Below are 16,118 nucleotides of genomic sequence, written 5' to 3' on the forward strand. Positions count from 1 at the left end.
CACTTTGTGAAGCTGGAATGGTCAGTCAGTTACTGGATTATTTAATTGACTAAGTATCAGTGGATTTTAATGATTCATGACTAACTTCTCAAGAACATTTCAAAAAACGTAGCTGTTCCAGACAGTTTTGCTTTGTTTCTCATATAGTAAGAATTACATTTTGGGGGGGTTTGGATTGTTGGTCACACAAAAAAGCAATTCTAATATAACTTGCATATCACTATTTTCCTTTGTTTAGAAGGTTAATCCAAAATGAAAATGATAGTCGCAGCTCTGAACATTATATAACTGAACTGTTGTATCTACAGTTGTTACAGTAGCAGGACACAGTATGAGTAAAAAAGTACGAGGTACTTACTGTATCGTGTAATATATGTATTAGTAAGTGTCATCAGAGACTGGAAATTGAAAATGTTGTGCTCTCAGTTAATGTCTGTGGTGTATTCAATGATTACATTTAAGTGTAAATGACAGTGTTAACTGTCCATTACATTAAGCTGACACATCACGAGGAAAATGGATATTTAATGGCTTTCAATATGTGTACTGTAAGTATTTTGGAAATCAAAAAGTATGTAATTGTTTTTTAAAGAAGTGTGCAGCCATCTCGTCTCTGTAAATATGCTGTAGTCCATTGGGTCCGCTGATGATGTAATCACTTTCTTAATTGCACCATTTTCGATGTTTAGTAATTAGTGTTGTGTAATGAGCCTTGGAGCGGGAGCCAAATGAAGCCATTACAATGTGATGTGTCCGAAAACAGACTGCAGTGAAGTGGAGGACATTCCAGCCACAAGGGCAAGCTAATCAGGATCAGTTCAACTTTGAAATGATTTGTTTCATAGCTATGTCAGGCTGCACGGGTGGTATTGTTCCTCTACTTCACCTCGACTTCACTCACACTACATATGTCAGCCATTTGTCCCAGTATCATTTTACTGTCTCTTCCTCCCGTAAAACATTCCCTGTTATTCAACAGTGCAACTAATGCATCCTTTCAGTGAAGATTGTGTTTCTTGTTCAACAGATAATGCCACTGCCGCCACGCAGTCGCGATACAGGACCATTATTCAGAGGTCTGCTAATGGAGGTCAAGAGTGCCCTGACACCCTGTTTGAAGAAAGAGAGTGTGAATCACTTCCTGTATGTCCAGTGTATAGGTAAAAGCATAATTTATAACCAACCACTTTCCTTTCTTGTCCAAGGGTGAGCTGTCTTTGTAGACCAGCTGTACAATAGCACCAAGAGAGAAGAAAGTGGACTGTGTTGGACTTTTTTTTTTCTTTCTTTTTTTTTTAAATTAACTAGCACCCAAGGGCAAATTATTGTTTGGAAATATTCGAGATGTCTAGATGTTATTTTATAATGGCCTTAAGAACAGACGCCATGACAATGACACATACTGTCATGCTGCTCACAGTGTAATGTTATTATGGTTAAACATGGAGGCATGTGTGTGTTCAGCGACACAATCTGTATTGCAACAACGTCACATGGAAACGTTGCCACAACCAACGAAGCAGTCAGAATATAACAAGCCCATTTTGTACAACTCTAAATCATATCAGTTATTGCTGTTAATGTTATTAGGAAAGTCACTGATTGACATTGATTGATTGATTGATTGACAGCTTTGATAGTTATTGTGTGATGAGGAAGTAACAGTGTGTAATTATGCAACTTCTTGGTCAATAAAAGATTAAACAAAACTCTGACATGACAGGATAAAAAACATTCTCAGTCATTTGGCAGTATATGGGGACACACAAAACTGAATACTCTTATGATATGGTCTCCTTAAGCATTGTAAGTCATATTCTAATACTAATACAACACTAATATGCCCATGTAAACAGGTTGGAGCTGCCAAACAGCTGGTGGCAGGCAGCTCATGCATGTGTCACCTATTTATGGTTTATGTCACGCCAATGTTCTCAGCATAGGCAGACCTGAAAACGACCTGCAGACAGTCACATCGACACCATACCAGCCTTTCACTAATGTTTCAGTGTCTGTATCTGTAGAATATGTCACAGACATGGCGAGTATATACACAACAGTGATTTTCCCTTTCGTAGCAGGAAATCAAGTCATCATCTGTTGGCAGTCGCGGGCAGTTCAGCGCCACTCATGCAGGCTGCCTGTCCGGCCGTTTCATGCTGCTTACCAACTCAATCAATAATCGGCTAATCATTAAAAGCTTATAAAAATACAGATCACCTCCAGCTTTTTGCAAGTTTTTCTGAGTATTATTCAAGCAGTTGACATGGACATTATTAAGTATTTACAGTATTGAATGTGAATTTGGTAATAAACAAAGATCCCTTAAGAATTGGCTTATATTAGAATAACATTATGCAAATTGGAAAAGCAGAGTGTTCTGTAGGTAGAGTCCAATAAACATTATCCAGTTAACAAATTAGAATATGTAAATGTTGCATAATGCTTTACTTTACTTACTGAGACCATTTTTTTTCCTTTTTAATGGTGAGCTTTTTTATATAATGAGTGCAGTTTGTATTTCACCACTTATTGTTTATCATCTAAAATAAAGGGCCTCGGTGTCTACCTACCTTTTGATAATCAATATTAATTCCCTAATATTCCACATTCTTGAATTTCCTCCGGGATCAATAAAGTATCTATCTATCTATCTATCTATCTATCTATCTATCTATCTATCTATCTATCTATCTATCTATCTATCTATCTATCTATCTATCTATCAATAAATGCTGTTCATTTCAAGGAAACATATAGATGTAATCGCTGGGGGGGGTAACTATGATTGTAAGTTCCTTTAAGTGTGTCCAATGAATACATACATACATGGTCCAGACTGAGCACAGAACTGAATCGGGGGGGGGGACTTTTTCCCTGCTGTGTAAATGAAGCTGTAATAACACACTACCGTTCCTAAGTCTTTCTCCCTGTATGTTTTCGTGCAGGTGGAGGATACACAAGTGGCACAGCTGTATTCTGGTTCCAGATTCGGTTCGACGTGGTTTACCTGGACCAGGGGAGGCCTGCGGGAAAGGCTTGGAAACAAGAGGCAGGTGTTTGCTTTCATTGTCGAACTATTCTAATCGCTACACTTGTCAGCCGCTGCTATATCGCCATTTAAGCTTTGCTCTTCCATCTATTTACTCCCCTTATTTAATGAGACCTAATAGCCCTTTCAGATCTGCTCCTTTAACAAGCAAGTGATGGAAACATAAAAGACAGAGGCAATTTGTCCGGAGAGTGGAACGAGATGAACCTTTACGTCTGTCGTCTTGATGATCACATCTCACAACGCCGGTTTCTTATTAATGAATGCCAGCAAGTCTGATGGCCACAAAACACATCTCAGCCGCTCGAAAGAAACAATCAGCCTTGATGCACACAATAACCGCAGACACTTGTGCGGACCGACTCGCGCAATGAAGTTTTTTAAAAAACATTTTAACAGCCTGTTTATTTCACCCACCAGAGGTGTCAGACAAAACGATAAATACATGCTTCATAGCATGACAATCTGGGGTTATAAAGTCTGATACTGAGAGAGTGTGCAGTACAACAACAAGAATAAACTCACATAACACAATTCATTCATTAAGAACAGAACAAGAGCAGAGTCATGAACAGAAATTATATACAATCCTCTCCTATATACCCTTCCCCTTGGAGAGCCAAAACTTATTGTATTGTGTTGTTAAGATGCAAAGTGGCACTAGGATCCCAACTAACCATGACTAATGCATAGCTGGCAGTCGCTGGCAGGTCGCTCCCCTAACTGGATTTGGGGGACCAGAAGAGTTTGCTTTATTCTCGACATTTCGACTTCATTCACGGAATTATATTTTCAAGTTTATTCGACTATTTTCTTGAAGTGCATAATGAAATAAAGAAAAAACATCCTCCTCTGTTTTTTTTTTTCCCCTCATCCCTGGCCCTAATACTCTTCTGTATATTTAAGGAGCTTTTTTTTTATCTTAAAAACACCTGACAGGCCAAAGTAAAGCATATTGTGGTTCGTCTATGGCCCCGAATTAATGAAACCACCTAACAGAGTTTTCCTCTGAAAAGTTGTTCGTCCTGGTGTTAAGTTGGGGCCTTAAGTCTAAGTGCAGACCGGCTGTGTTTTTAAATCAGCAGATGTTGCTGATGGTAACTGTATTTAGAAAAAAGAAAAAAAAAAAACATTTAAAAAAAGTTAAGCCTTGGACAAAACACTATCTCCCCATTAGTTATTATCATGACTAATAGATTCTTCATTGAATGAATAGAAAAACATCGCCATTATACTGCGATCCAAACCATCCTATCGTTCCAACAGTCCACCGAAATACAGTATGAAAAATAAATATGGTCCTCGGCCTTTATATTTTAATAAGTTGTCTGGGTTACACATGAATTAGTGAATTATTTTGAAAGCAAATTTAACTCTCGCCTTTTTTTTTTGAGACAAAGAAAATGAGGGGGAGGCGGAGTGCCTCGCTGTGTTGTTGTTATCTCAATGTTTCCAGCAGCAGAGAGCCGCCTCTCTGCTGCATCCTCTGCTCTGGGGACAGCCGCTGTTTTCAGAGACCTTGACTGGGCGCATCCTTTTTTTTGAGATGAAAGATACCTAGCGCTGAGCTATTCTCTTCAACTTCTGTTTAAGTTCTGTGGTGTGTGTGTGTGTGTGTGTGTGTGTGTGTGTGTGTGTGTGTGTGTGTGTGTGTGTGTGTGTGTGTGTGTGTGTGTGTGTGTGTGTGTTGGTCATCTGGTCCTCTTTGTTTTGCTGCTGCTGAGTATTTGAATCGCGGAGTATTTACGAACATTACCATCACAATATACGGACAGGTAAACCCAGCATAAAGTGTGCTGAATGTAGATTTTGAGTTGTTATTGTTGGATTGCAACATTTTCTGGATAAGTGTGGATTTTTGGGATAACACTTTTGATCAGTAGGTCAGGAGTTATTATGTGTAAGTATATATGAAAGTTTAGCCAGAACACAGCTGTTTTACTTTTGTGAAACCTGTGGGCGGACGTGTCTGGATCTGTTAATGACTGTCTGCCGCGTGTCCCTTACAGCATGATTACCTGTATCGTGATACGGCCATTATTGTAGGCATCATTTATTGTACTGTCTCCTCGTAATTACCGCTCATTATTGCCGGTGCTTTCTGAGAGTCTGAATGTGTTGTGTGTGTTTTTTTGCGATGCAGACTCCAGCCTACTGTCCTTGGTGAAGAACTCCATTTTTTTTTCCAAGTGGAGCTGTGAGAGCGGCTGCCAGTGGCCCAAATCGTTAAAAAGCCAGAGAGTGTTAATTGGATCATTTCAGACTTATTTAGAGAAAAGCAAATGTCCCAATAAATCCCAGAAACTGGCTGTTCTATCTAATTTACTGAGGCGATCGGAGTGAAGTTTTTCGGGGGGGCTTTACTGTGCCACCGCGACAACTTTTCTAGCATTTCTGCTCAGCCGCACACTTTCACTAGGCGGTGTAATTGTGACTGACATTTCTCGAGTGAGTGTCGATGACTTCTTGGCGAGGATGGGAGGAAGTGAGTGTCTGCGGCGTTCCCAGGTTAAGAGCAACCCTCATTGACCTTTAAAGCCTCCTATTTGAATATGATTAGAAAATGTCTAAGTTAAATACCTGTGACATTTCAAAAACTCAAGTGTGAGTCTGGAATTTGCATTGGGTGGAAAGACCGAATTTAAATATCGATTTAAGAAACAAAGATTGTAGCCAGGGTTTCCTTTTCACTGACTCATTTTGAGGAAAATTACATATAAATGTCAAATTGGGGCATAATTAGGGCACAGTGATTGGGAATAGGGCCAACCAAAGGGCATACAAACTTTGAATAAGGCCAAATCACAGATTTAATGACAGCAAGTTAAAGCAGGGGGTTCCACAATGATGTTATTCAAGGACCTTTAAAGGTGTGTATACACCATCATCAGCCCACACAAAGCCCAAAGTATGATGCAGTCTGAATTAGATAATGGCTGATAACATGATAGAGATGTGGCTTCATTTTCTTTTGTTGCGTTCATGTCATTATTCTCATCAGTGTGCAGTTTTGACGATATTTTCAACATCAAGTTATGCTTTATTCATTGTTCATTTCCTGTTTTGGAACGCATTGCGCTTCCCTGTTTATCTGCGTCTTTGACATCAATTTCAGTTGCCCTCAAAATATTCGACATTTCGTTATTTTTTGCCTGCACTTGGTATTCTCTGTTGTTGTTGTGCTCCCAGCAGTGGGAGCCGAGCATGAGATGGTATCTACTAAAAAAACATTTCATTTCATTGAGAAGCTAAATATGAAAAAAGCAGGTTGTGCAGTGTTATCATGTGAGACACTCGACCTGTTCCACCCCCAAAAATATAGGCCAGCTCTCACGTTCTCCTCTGCATTTCACTGTGTAGACTAGATCAGCACTAGTGCCGCACTTACATCCGACACTGCATGTGGGGAAAGCTTCTCCTGCTCCAGAGTGTTATTAATTAGTGTAATTAAGGGTACAGGTGGGCAATCTGATGATTTTGGATAGTGATCAATCTGAAATGCATCCGCAGTCTATTTTTTCAGCTGAACTGTGGAGATTGCAGTATTTAATGTCCTCCTGCAAACCTCACATATCCTCCTTGACTAGCAGATCTGCTCTAGCCCAGTTTAGCCATACAGATATGATAGACGGCTATGCTGATTAGATGAATTACTTATCATAACTCTTCCTTGGGTGACGTATTGTAAACAGTGTATCATGAGTAAAGTTAACATGGCAAATGATGAGCTCATGCCAAAATATAATAATAATGGTCATACATTTTCTTAACTGTCTTATCAAAGTGATAAAGTGCTCAACAAGGAGGAATAACAGTACAAAAGGCAGATAAAATCACAATAAAATGAAGAGGATGAATTAAATGGAAACAAAAACAATTAAGAATGAAAGTATATATTAAATGTTTCCTAAAAAGAGTGATCCTTCTTTAAAGCCATGCCGTAATGGAGAAACTCATCAGCTATTTTAAGTCTATTTCAAGGCCGTAGTCTGCAGGGCTTTTTAAAGTTGAGACAAAAGATCACAAATTACTCAGTTAAGACAGTTTAGGCATTTAAATAGATGATGATAGTATCTGTTGGCCATTTTATGAAATATACATCTGTTACATTATTCACAACTCAGGAGAAAGTCATTATAAACAAATCCTGTGCCTGTTTTTTTTACCAGGTTAGGTTAATTTCTTAAACTCTACATTGATTCCATTGTGAATGATTCCAACACATTAACATATCACAATACGAGGAAAACATTGAATAAGAAAATGGGATATTTACACATATTATCCTTAGTGTCCAAAGTGTTTGAGATTGTAATTATGTCTTGCCACAATCAGCCAATGGTTGTGTTTCCCATCTGACTGCTGTGACACTTCCTGTGTCTCTGTATGTCACAGCTCAGACAGGCTGGTTTAATAAATTACCGCAAAGTCAGTTTCTTAAATTTTTCTTCAAGTCTCGTTTTTCCCTCCTGCTTCTGTAGACACATGGAGTCAATTCACTTACATTTTCTGTTAAAATATATGCTGTCTATTAGTGCCGCCTCTCCGTCTTTTTCCGTTGATTTTGTCTGTATGCATGCTGTTTCCAGATATATCTAAATGATGCCCTTTACCACATTTGCTTCGGATATTGGGCTTTGCGTCTACAAACAGTGAATGGAAATGCATCAAACCATAAACTGTACCATGTGTAATGCGCTGAACTCTGATCTGACCGTATAGTTTCACCTTTAGTTACCCGAACAGTGTAAGTATGCCTACAGTGGTTGTTCTGTCACCGGTGACATTCTTCCTAAACCAACACCTTTTTTATTTTCCTTGAGGTGTGCATCATTTCTGTTGCCAGGTTTTCTTTCCTGAGAGAATTACAGGAGTGCTGACTGAAAATTGTGTGACGCACTCAAACAGCTATTACAGAAAAAAAAAAAAAAAATCAAATAGCGACCATTCAGTTTCAGCCCAGTTTCAGACCGAAAACAACGGCTTAGACGTGTACTGTAAGGTAATAATCAAGGCCAAGTTTGAGACACATGCATGTGATTAGGTTCCTGCCTCACAAAGCCAATATGCCCTTGGCTTGAGCAAATGCTTCCTCCCTATCTCCAGTGTGCGTCTGGCCCCCGTGACGGATGCAAGGCTGCGTGTTGAATGAATGCTAATGTCTGACCGAGTGTAAAATGAGGTGTGGGTTGAGGTGCTCGCGCTGACCTGACATGCCTCGGGTCACAGATAACAGGCATTACTAAATCAGACAAGATTTGAAGAGGAGGGATCCTCACTTTGCCGAGAGGAAATCTTTCACCGAAAAAGAACAGGCACCTCTGAAGTGCCTATATGAAGTTGTAGCTGATAACTTGGGAGCGTGCAATGAGCCAATGGATTTCACACCAACTACAACACACTGTGTCTAATTTCTGCCAACTTGTGGCTCGCTACCAGCTGGATGTGTTATATCCCTCCCTGAGTAGAACTGGAACTGTTTGGGAAAATTATTCAATAGAAAATGAGTCATGCTGATCATATTCTGCTGCAGGGAGTCTTAATGGCCGTGATGAATCTAATCCACGTTACTCTGCACATAGAAGAACACTGTATGGGCAATATGGCTGAATTAACATAAAGATTATATTCGATGTTAGGGAGGTTTATGTGGATAGAAGTCCTAGTTTTAGAAGTAATCGCAGGAAAATGTAACAAGTTCCAGGTCAGATTGATAACAGCCATTTATGTTTAAAAGTTGAGAGCGTGACAGCCCCTCTTCACAGCTTCCGCTTCCAACTGGCCCCTCAGAAGTGATCACCTTTCTAATCCTAAATAACTGTATAATTAAAAGGTAATCCCTGTCACAGGCGGCGACGCCATGACGAAAAATCTTTGCGGAGACGATGTGAAAGGCCACATAAATGTAACCACAGGCTGAAATTATCATATTAAAAATGGATGTCACCCAGTTCACAATCAGAATGTCAGCACTTGCAGGGGGGGCCGGGCTTCGTTTAATAAAAGAGTCTCGGGGTGACAGAATGAGGCAGTAACTGGTGGAGCAGGCTGGGTATGAGAAAAGACAATTCAAGGTAAACGGACAAAGGTAAATGTCGACAGGGAGGCGTAATTATTCCCACACTGGTGCTAATTGGACTGATGCTGCAGCGGCTGTTAATGATCTGTTGTTTAACGCAAAATAAGATTCACCTTCGAGGGCTCGCCATTGGTGTCGCCGCTCCTTAACCCGAACACATACGTCGAAACACAAAAGGATTGTTTTTTATAGTCCTGATTGTGAATGTTACGTAAATGCACTTCAGTAATAGCTATCACCTCGCTTTCGGTGCCTTTGTCGAGGCCTCGTATGTAAATGACCATCCCACACATCCTCAGCAGACATGTAGAAACCCAACCCGTTTTTGTCAGAGGGCAAAATTTAAAAGTCAAATAGAAATCAATAAAATGGATTAAAGGCATGTTTGTATATCAGTGAATCCTCAAAGACGGCGGAGGCGTTGGGGGGCGTTTCTCCACCGGCACATCGCTGCCTTACTTGAATCCCAGAGCGTCCATGAGAGAAACAGTGTATTTGAACATCGATGTCCTGTGTAGCGTCCGTCTGCTTTTATGTCTAGTTTAAGAGCGCTGTGGTCCAATCAACTGCTACCGTTCAGTCGCTGACGCCTGACAAAGCTACAAAAGCGGAGCGTGGAAAAAGGAGCAGAGAGTTGTCACCATGTTATGTTCCCGTTTTTTCTTTCAGTGAGATTTATTTAATTAACCAGGTTTACCACTGTTATTTGAGGTTTGTCATTAAGGTCACTTTCCTCTTAGATGGTGCTGAGTTGTGAGACATTACACTTGATCTGTCTCCTCTTGTCTCGCTCGACCACCCACACTGCCCTGTTTCTTTAGGGAGCCACGCTCGTCTTATAAGCCAGGTTTGGAGGATGACTCACTATGATTTCACTACAGTCATACGTCGTTTTTTAAACCATGAGCACAAAATTAATTTATGTGTCCAAAAAACAATTAGTGGCAAACAGTGTCGCTCATCAATATTGTAAGGAAAGGACTCAGAAAAATACTAAGTATAATAAAAATGCCAAAATACACTGGAGGGGGGCTTTAAGTGCAGGACTTGTATAATATTCTTAGTTACAGTCTGAGCCACTGCTCTGACAGTCACATAATTATTATTTCCACCAACTTCCCTGCCAAACATTATGCAGCCTGAGATATCAGGAAAATGTCTTTATCCGGGGAGTGTTTGAATTTAGATGTGCCACTTGATTCACAACATTACTGTCACCAGTTCACATTCTTCAAAAATGATTCTGTCAAGTGAACGTGTAATTCCCCCAAGAATGATAAAGAAGCGAAGGCTGATCTGTAGTAAGATATCTCTTCGCTTTACATTTTGTTGAAATCAAACTGGTTAAATATCCTTCCCAAGATGGAGATTTGGATCTTTTGTGTCCCCAACTTGCAGTTTTGAGCCATTCATTAAACCAAGCAGCACGATATATCAAACACTGAGACACAGCGCAAAATGCATAATTCAGTTTTTTGTTGTTTTTTTTTTCCCATAACAAGACCAACATCCGAGACATCAGACTGGAGGATACACTTGAAGTTCCAAAACAAAAGGCGTGCACGTTGCTCAATATGGTGTGAAAAACAGTGAGGTTTAAGTTAAAAAGTGCATCAATAAGTCAATATTTACATGTTCACACAAATGTCTTAAGAAAAACGCATATCTTGAAGCGAAGACATTATGCTAGAGTCACAGGAATCCTCATTAGTATGCAAATAAATGCAGCAAGGCGCTCCAAAATCAAATCATCTCCTCTACAGAGGGAACCTGTGGTGTCAGGAAATCTACTGCGGTTAGGGTTCTGGGAGATGGCTTGCACACGAACACACATATGACGTGCCGAATTTCTCACATTTTCTGTATGTGAACGAGGACAATTCTCTCTTTTTTTTTTGTTTTTTTAAAGCCATAGTTTTGCTCTATTATGTAGCCCTTCTGTCGCACCGCACATATCAATCCCTCATGCCTCCTTTTGTCAATTTGTTTTAAAGTGAGCACTTTCTTCCTAGACTAGCTCTGTCTTTTTATGACAAAGAGTGGACTTACTTCCCTTTGATAGTTCTCATTTATGATGTATGAGCTATCAAATGATTGCAACACTCATGTTCGGGGGTATTCCCCAAATTTAAAAGCAGCCACACCGGACTAAAAAGTCTGTTTGCGGTAAATTGGATGCTACATCAGGTGTTTAGTTATCCATCTGGTCTCGCTGTGTGTTCTAAGTACCTGATAATTATTCCGAGCACACATGGGCACACACTGCCGCTACAGCACAGGGATGTCTTTATCCCTCATTGATCAGATACCTATACACTGATTAGAGAGTGTATACATCTTTCTATCAAGAGTGTTTAGCTCACACGTTAATCCGTTACTGTGAATGTTTGCTTTTTATGCAATAAATCATAGTTATTTCATTTAGCCGGATGAAGGTGTTGAATTAGCATTTCACAAGTTGTGAACATGAAAGCTACACAGGGATGTTCTTTATAGCCATGATTAAATGGCTTTCCCGTAACCCATTAAACCAAACATTAAAAAAAAAAAAGATGAATAATAGATCCTTCCCTCTCTGATCGTGTTCAATCAAACTGTGAATATGAGCTATTGCTTGAATTAGGGGTTATTCCAGGACGGACGGCCGTGAAAGTATCTGTAGGGAGAATTCAAACAATACTGAAGATAACTGAACAGGATGACTTAACTTGGTGAGATGCGATCCGCTCCGTGTGCATCGTCTCGTATAATTGGAGTGACAGTCCTGCCTCCCCTCTGTGTTCACAGGAGTCAGTTGTGTTGAGGAGAGCGGTGAGTCGGCCAATATGACAGAATGCCTGCGGTGGGCTGGCCCCGTGCCCCCTCAGATCAGAGAGTGCCGGGTGGCCTGCAAGGACGACTGCACTCTAACTACCTGGTCCAAGTTCTCCGAGTGTGCTGGATGTGGCAGCTCCCGCAGTCGCAAACGCGCCCTCACAGGTAAAGGCTTGACTTTTACTCACTGACCGCGAGACACAAAAATCACTCACGCTTGCTGCTTGTCCAGCCGAAGAAAGATTTCGATTAATCAGTCACACATTTCATACTATCATAAACCAACCTAGACACCAGAGTGAATGTTTAAATCTTATGTTTGTGCATGACATTGCTGTGCTTGTGCTCTGGTTAGGCTCGTGCAAAAAACATTTGTGGTCTTGTTGTTACAAACACAGTCAGGAAATGTTCTGTGTCGCTGCCCAGTCACCAGGATAAAAATGTTGGCAGTTGATGTTTATGCAAATCACTGATAGAGTCATAGTCTACACACTTATTGATATTTCTACAAAACATGTCGTATCACATTCAAAGTACCTGTTTGTTACCTGACTTTCATGTCAGGAGGTGGAGAGGGCGGTGGTGGAGTTAGGTGACAGACATCTCAGTCTCTGTTTTTGTGGCGACCAAAACAGGTATCTTCAGCCCAAACGGGATGTTTTTCTAACCCTAATCAATAGGTTTTTGTGCCTAAACCTAACCAGAGCATAAGCATAGCGCTGAGAATTGAACCGAGACAAATGCAAAGCTTCAACAGTAAGAAAAGTAAAGTCTAACATAACTGTGGTCGGAAGAAACATACAATTTTATTGTGGCAGCTCAACAATGCTAGTTCAGTCGGTCGTTGAGTTTCAACCCCCACGCGTTAGTGCAGGAACAAGTAAGTAGCTATTTTGAGAAAGTCGCCTTAAAACAAAAGATGTGTCTGATATTTTGATTTACTTCTACCACTTCATGGAACAGATTCTTTTTTTTTTTTCTTTGTTTGTTTGCACCACACAGTGAAATGAAATAATCACTTCCTGTAAGAACACACTGTACTAATCCTCTTGTACACTCACTCCAAAAGTGATTCCATCATTTACAGGGTTGTCATCATTGCAGAGGATCTTTATGTGCTGAATAAAGCCCCTGTGCTGTGACATATATAGCAGCATCCAGTCCAACCTCTCTCCTCCGCCTGTTACTGTAACTTCCTACTGTCCCTGCAGTGTTATGTCAGGTCTTAAATTAGGTCTCTCATAGCTTGTAATCCCTTATTTCAGCGCAGATGGCGAAATCTGAATTACATGCCGTGGTTGCGGACCATGCTGGATACTATTTGTCTTCATGAATATTTGATCCGATGCCGGAGGGGCTGTAGTAAACATACCCTGTCTCCTTCTATAACGCTCTTAGAATCCAACACATGAAGCCTTTTGCTCAGCGGTGGGTTTCATTTGAAAAAAGAAGCGCGTGCTCACGCTCAGAGGGTCGTAATGGTCATAATGGATCAATTTTTCAACTATTTTATGCCAACTTTAACACTTCTTTAAATTCCTCTGTCAGGTAAATTGATGAAAAGCAAACCCACTGTGGGTGTTAAGCTCGAGGATGTGGTTGAGGAAGTTGGCAGCTCACCAAGGCCTCTGCTTAGATGATACAGCTACCTTTAAAAAAGCCTCCTGGAGTCGTGCAGCCGTGTAGTTTGCGTGTCTAAACTTCAAGTCGTTCTGAAGGTCCAAAAGGCTGTTTGAATACCGAGAAGCGGAGGGAAAAAAAATCTCCCTCAACAAAGTTGGCATATGTCATTGGCTGTTACGGTATAAACACAACAGCCTGATTACTAATGGCTGAAGATAGGGATGAAAATTGGCAAGGTATTCCTGCCAGACAAAGTAAACACAAGGAGTATGAATCCTTTAGTTTTGCATGGAGCATATTATGACAGGTGTTCCTGAGGTTTGTGTATATAATTTTGGGATTGTCATAATTTAATAACCTACCTCGTATCATGCCACTTATTACCCGTAACAATGGTTTGTTTACAGGTAAAACAAATCGAGGGCTTTGAAAGGAGAGCAGCCACGCCTCAGCAATATGTGAATGTTAACTTTTCTGACAGCTTCCGACATCCCTGCCTGCCCCCCTCTCCGTCACACAAACACACACGCACACACAAATGCAAATCATTGGATTTTGTATTCACAGGTCTGATGTTACACCTCTGACTTTTAAACGGCTTGCTCACGAGACCCGTGTGATTGATTCTGCGCCGAGTTTGGTTGTTATCTGTACGCGTTTTGCGTTTTATGAGTCACTTGAGCCGGATACTGTATACATATGTGGCAGTCTATCAGTGTAAAGACAGCAGTGGGTGGTGTAGTATTTAGCACTGTCACTTTAAAGTGAGGCTGCTCTGGTTCTCTGTCCACAGGGAGGCTGCTGCCTTTCTGTGAGGAATTTGCATGTTTATCCCATGCGGGTTTCCTCCTGGTGCTCTGATTCCCTCCCACAGTACAAAGAAAACAGGCAGATTAGGTGAACTGATTATTCAAAATTGCCTTTAGGTGTTGATATGTTTGTCTGTCTGTGTGTGCCTCATATGTAGACTATCAACACCTGTTTAGAATACACATCTGACTGTACGCCACTTGCAGAATAGGTACTTGGATACTGTGTGGAAGACTCACATTACTTCTTTTTTTTTGAAAGATTAAAAGATGCTGGCTGAGTGGACGTGGCTCATCAATTAACTCAGACACCCAGGTGTATTTAGTGCTCATGCGTAGCAGTGTTGTTAAGCTACCTTCAGGCTTTTGGACTGAGAGAGAGACAGCTCACACCTGTTTGATCACGTGTCTTTTCGCTGAGAACTGTTGAGGCGAATACCTCCAGATTTGTCTGCTGGTTGGACCAGCCAAACGACAATTAAACTGGAAGCAAGGGTGTCTGTGATGAATACCATTTAGGCTGGCCGCTCGTGGGGCTTGTCGTGCGCTAGCAGCTGATGCCAACTCGATAGGGGTAAGCCCTACTGCCAGCCAGCAATCTTTTTTTTCCTTTTCTTTACCTGCTTCTATTTTTGTTCACAGACATGCACACACTATTTCATGCCCGTCGCAAATGTGTCATCAAGAGTTTCCGACCAACACACTTGTCATTTTCATATGCAATGTCCACATTGTGTAAATAGCAGATGTCAGCCTGTCTTCATCAGAAAAACGACAATATGTTGCCTGTGAATACTGTTTATTACGACCCATATCTGCAGTTTTTGTGAGGAGGAAGTGAGAGGAAGAAGTACAAAGGGCAACAAACAAGCCTTGGGCTTTCATCCAGGAGAGCACTGTTCATGCCCAGTGTGACATCAGTCAAAGTCAAAGCTCTTACCAACATAGTGACGTTACTTCACGTACATAGCATAAGTTAAGTGTAGTTATGTTTGAAATTGAAGAAAGTAGTTTTGTTGCCTGAACCTAACAAAACTGCAATGGTCACGTTGTTTCGGAGTCGCCCTACTCACTTGTTTTGGTACGAGGAAGTGTGGCTAAATGTACAGTGTTGCAGTATTCATTGTTCAGATTGTAATATGCGGCTCCATAGGCAGGCATATACGCATAAAGGGAGTTGGTCATGCCCAAAATGCACTTGGTCCACGCTCTTTAGACACCACCCGATCGATAGTTTAATAGTGCCCCAAATGTAAGAGAGTGACCATAGCCTGGAAACTACTCTCCAGTCATTCATGTAATGAATACATTAATCCCCTCATGACCCGGCACAGTGTGGGCAGTTTAAAGAAGGGATTGCTATTAGCCCCGTGACGGAGTGGTCAGAGTTGCATGTTGTTCAATGCATGCAGGGATAAACCCGTTAAATCAAGACCTGCCAACTCCCTTACAGTGTATGTCTCATGTCCAGGCTTCACAACCACAGCGGCAATCACCATCTTTATAGAATAACATGACCCTTGACAGATGATTCACATTGACATTTTGAAACAGCATACGTATGTATCTTTAACTGGTTCTGATATGTTGATATAGTTACAATAAAGAAATGACAGCTTGAAAGACGATTGAAAGTGTCAGAAACACAAATTAAGATCTCATTTTCAAGGCTGTTGCAGTTACGATGTGGCTCCCTGTCAAGACCTCTGAAAACTTCAACTCTGTTTGCCTCAAATGCCAG

At 40.8% G+C, this 16,118-nt stretch overlaps 1 protein-coding gene across 2 annotated transcripts in view; it reads left to right on the forward strand.

Annotated features, from left to right (window-relative positions):
- The window catches only part of thsd7ba (thrombospondin, type I, domain containing 7Ba), a 166,079-nt gene that overhangs the window by 99,368 nt on the left and 50,593 nt on the right, over positions 1 to 16,118 (forward strand). For both annotated transcript variants that reach the window (XM_037110810.1, XM_037110811.1), the window contains exons 11-13: positions 1,028 to 1,160; positions 2,949 to 3,052; positions 11,919 to 12,110. In XM_037110810.1, the coding sequence (XP_036966705.1) occupies positions 1,028 to 1,160; positions 2,949 to 3,052; positions 11,919 to 12,110 (429 nt within the window). The remainder of the gene's footprint in view (positions 1 to 1,027; positions 1,161 to 2,948; positions 3,053 to 11,918; positions 12,111 to 16,118) is intronic.

The sequence above is a fragment of the Acanthopagrus latus genome, chromosome 9 (assembly GCF_904848185.1).
Source record: "Acanthopagrus latus isolate v.2019 chromosome 9, fAcaLat1.1, whole genome shotgun sequence".
NCBI lineage: Eukaryota > Metazoa > Chordata > Actinopteri > Spariformes > Sparidae > Acanthopagrus > Acanthopagrus latus.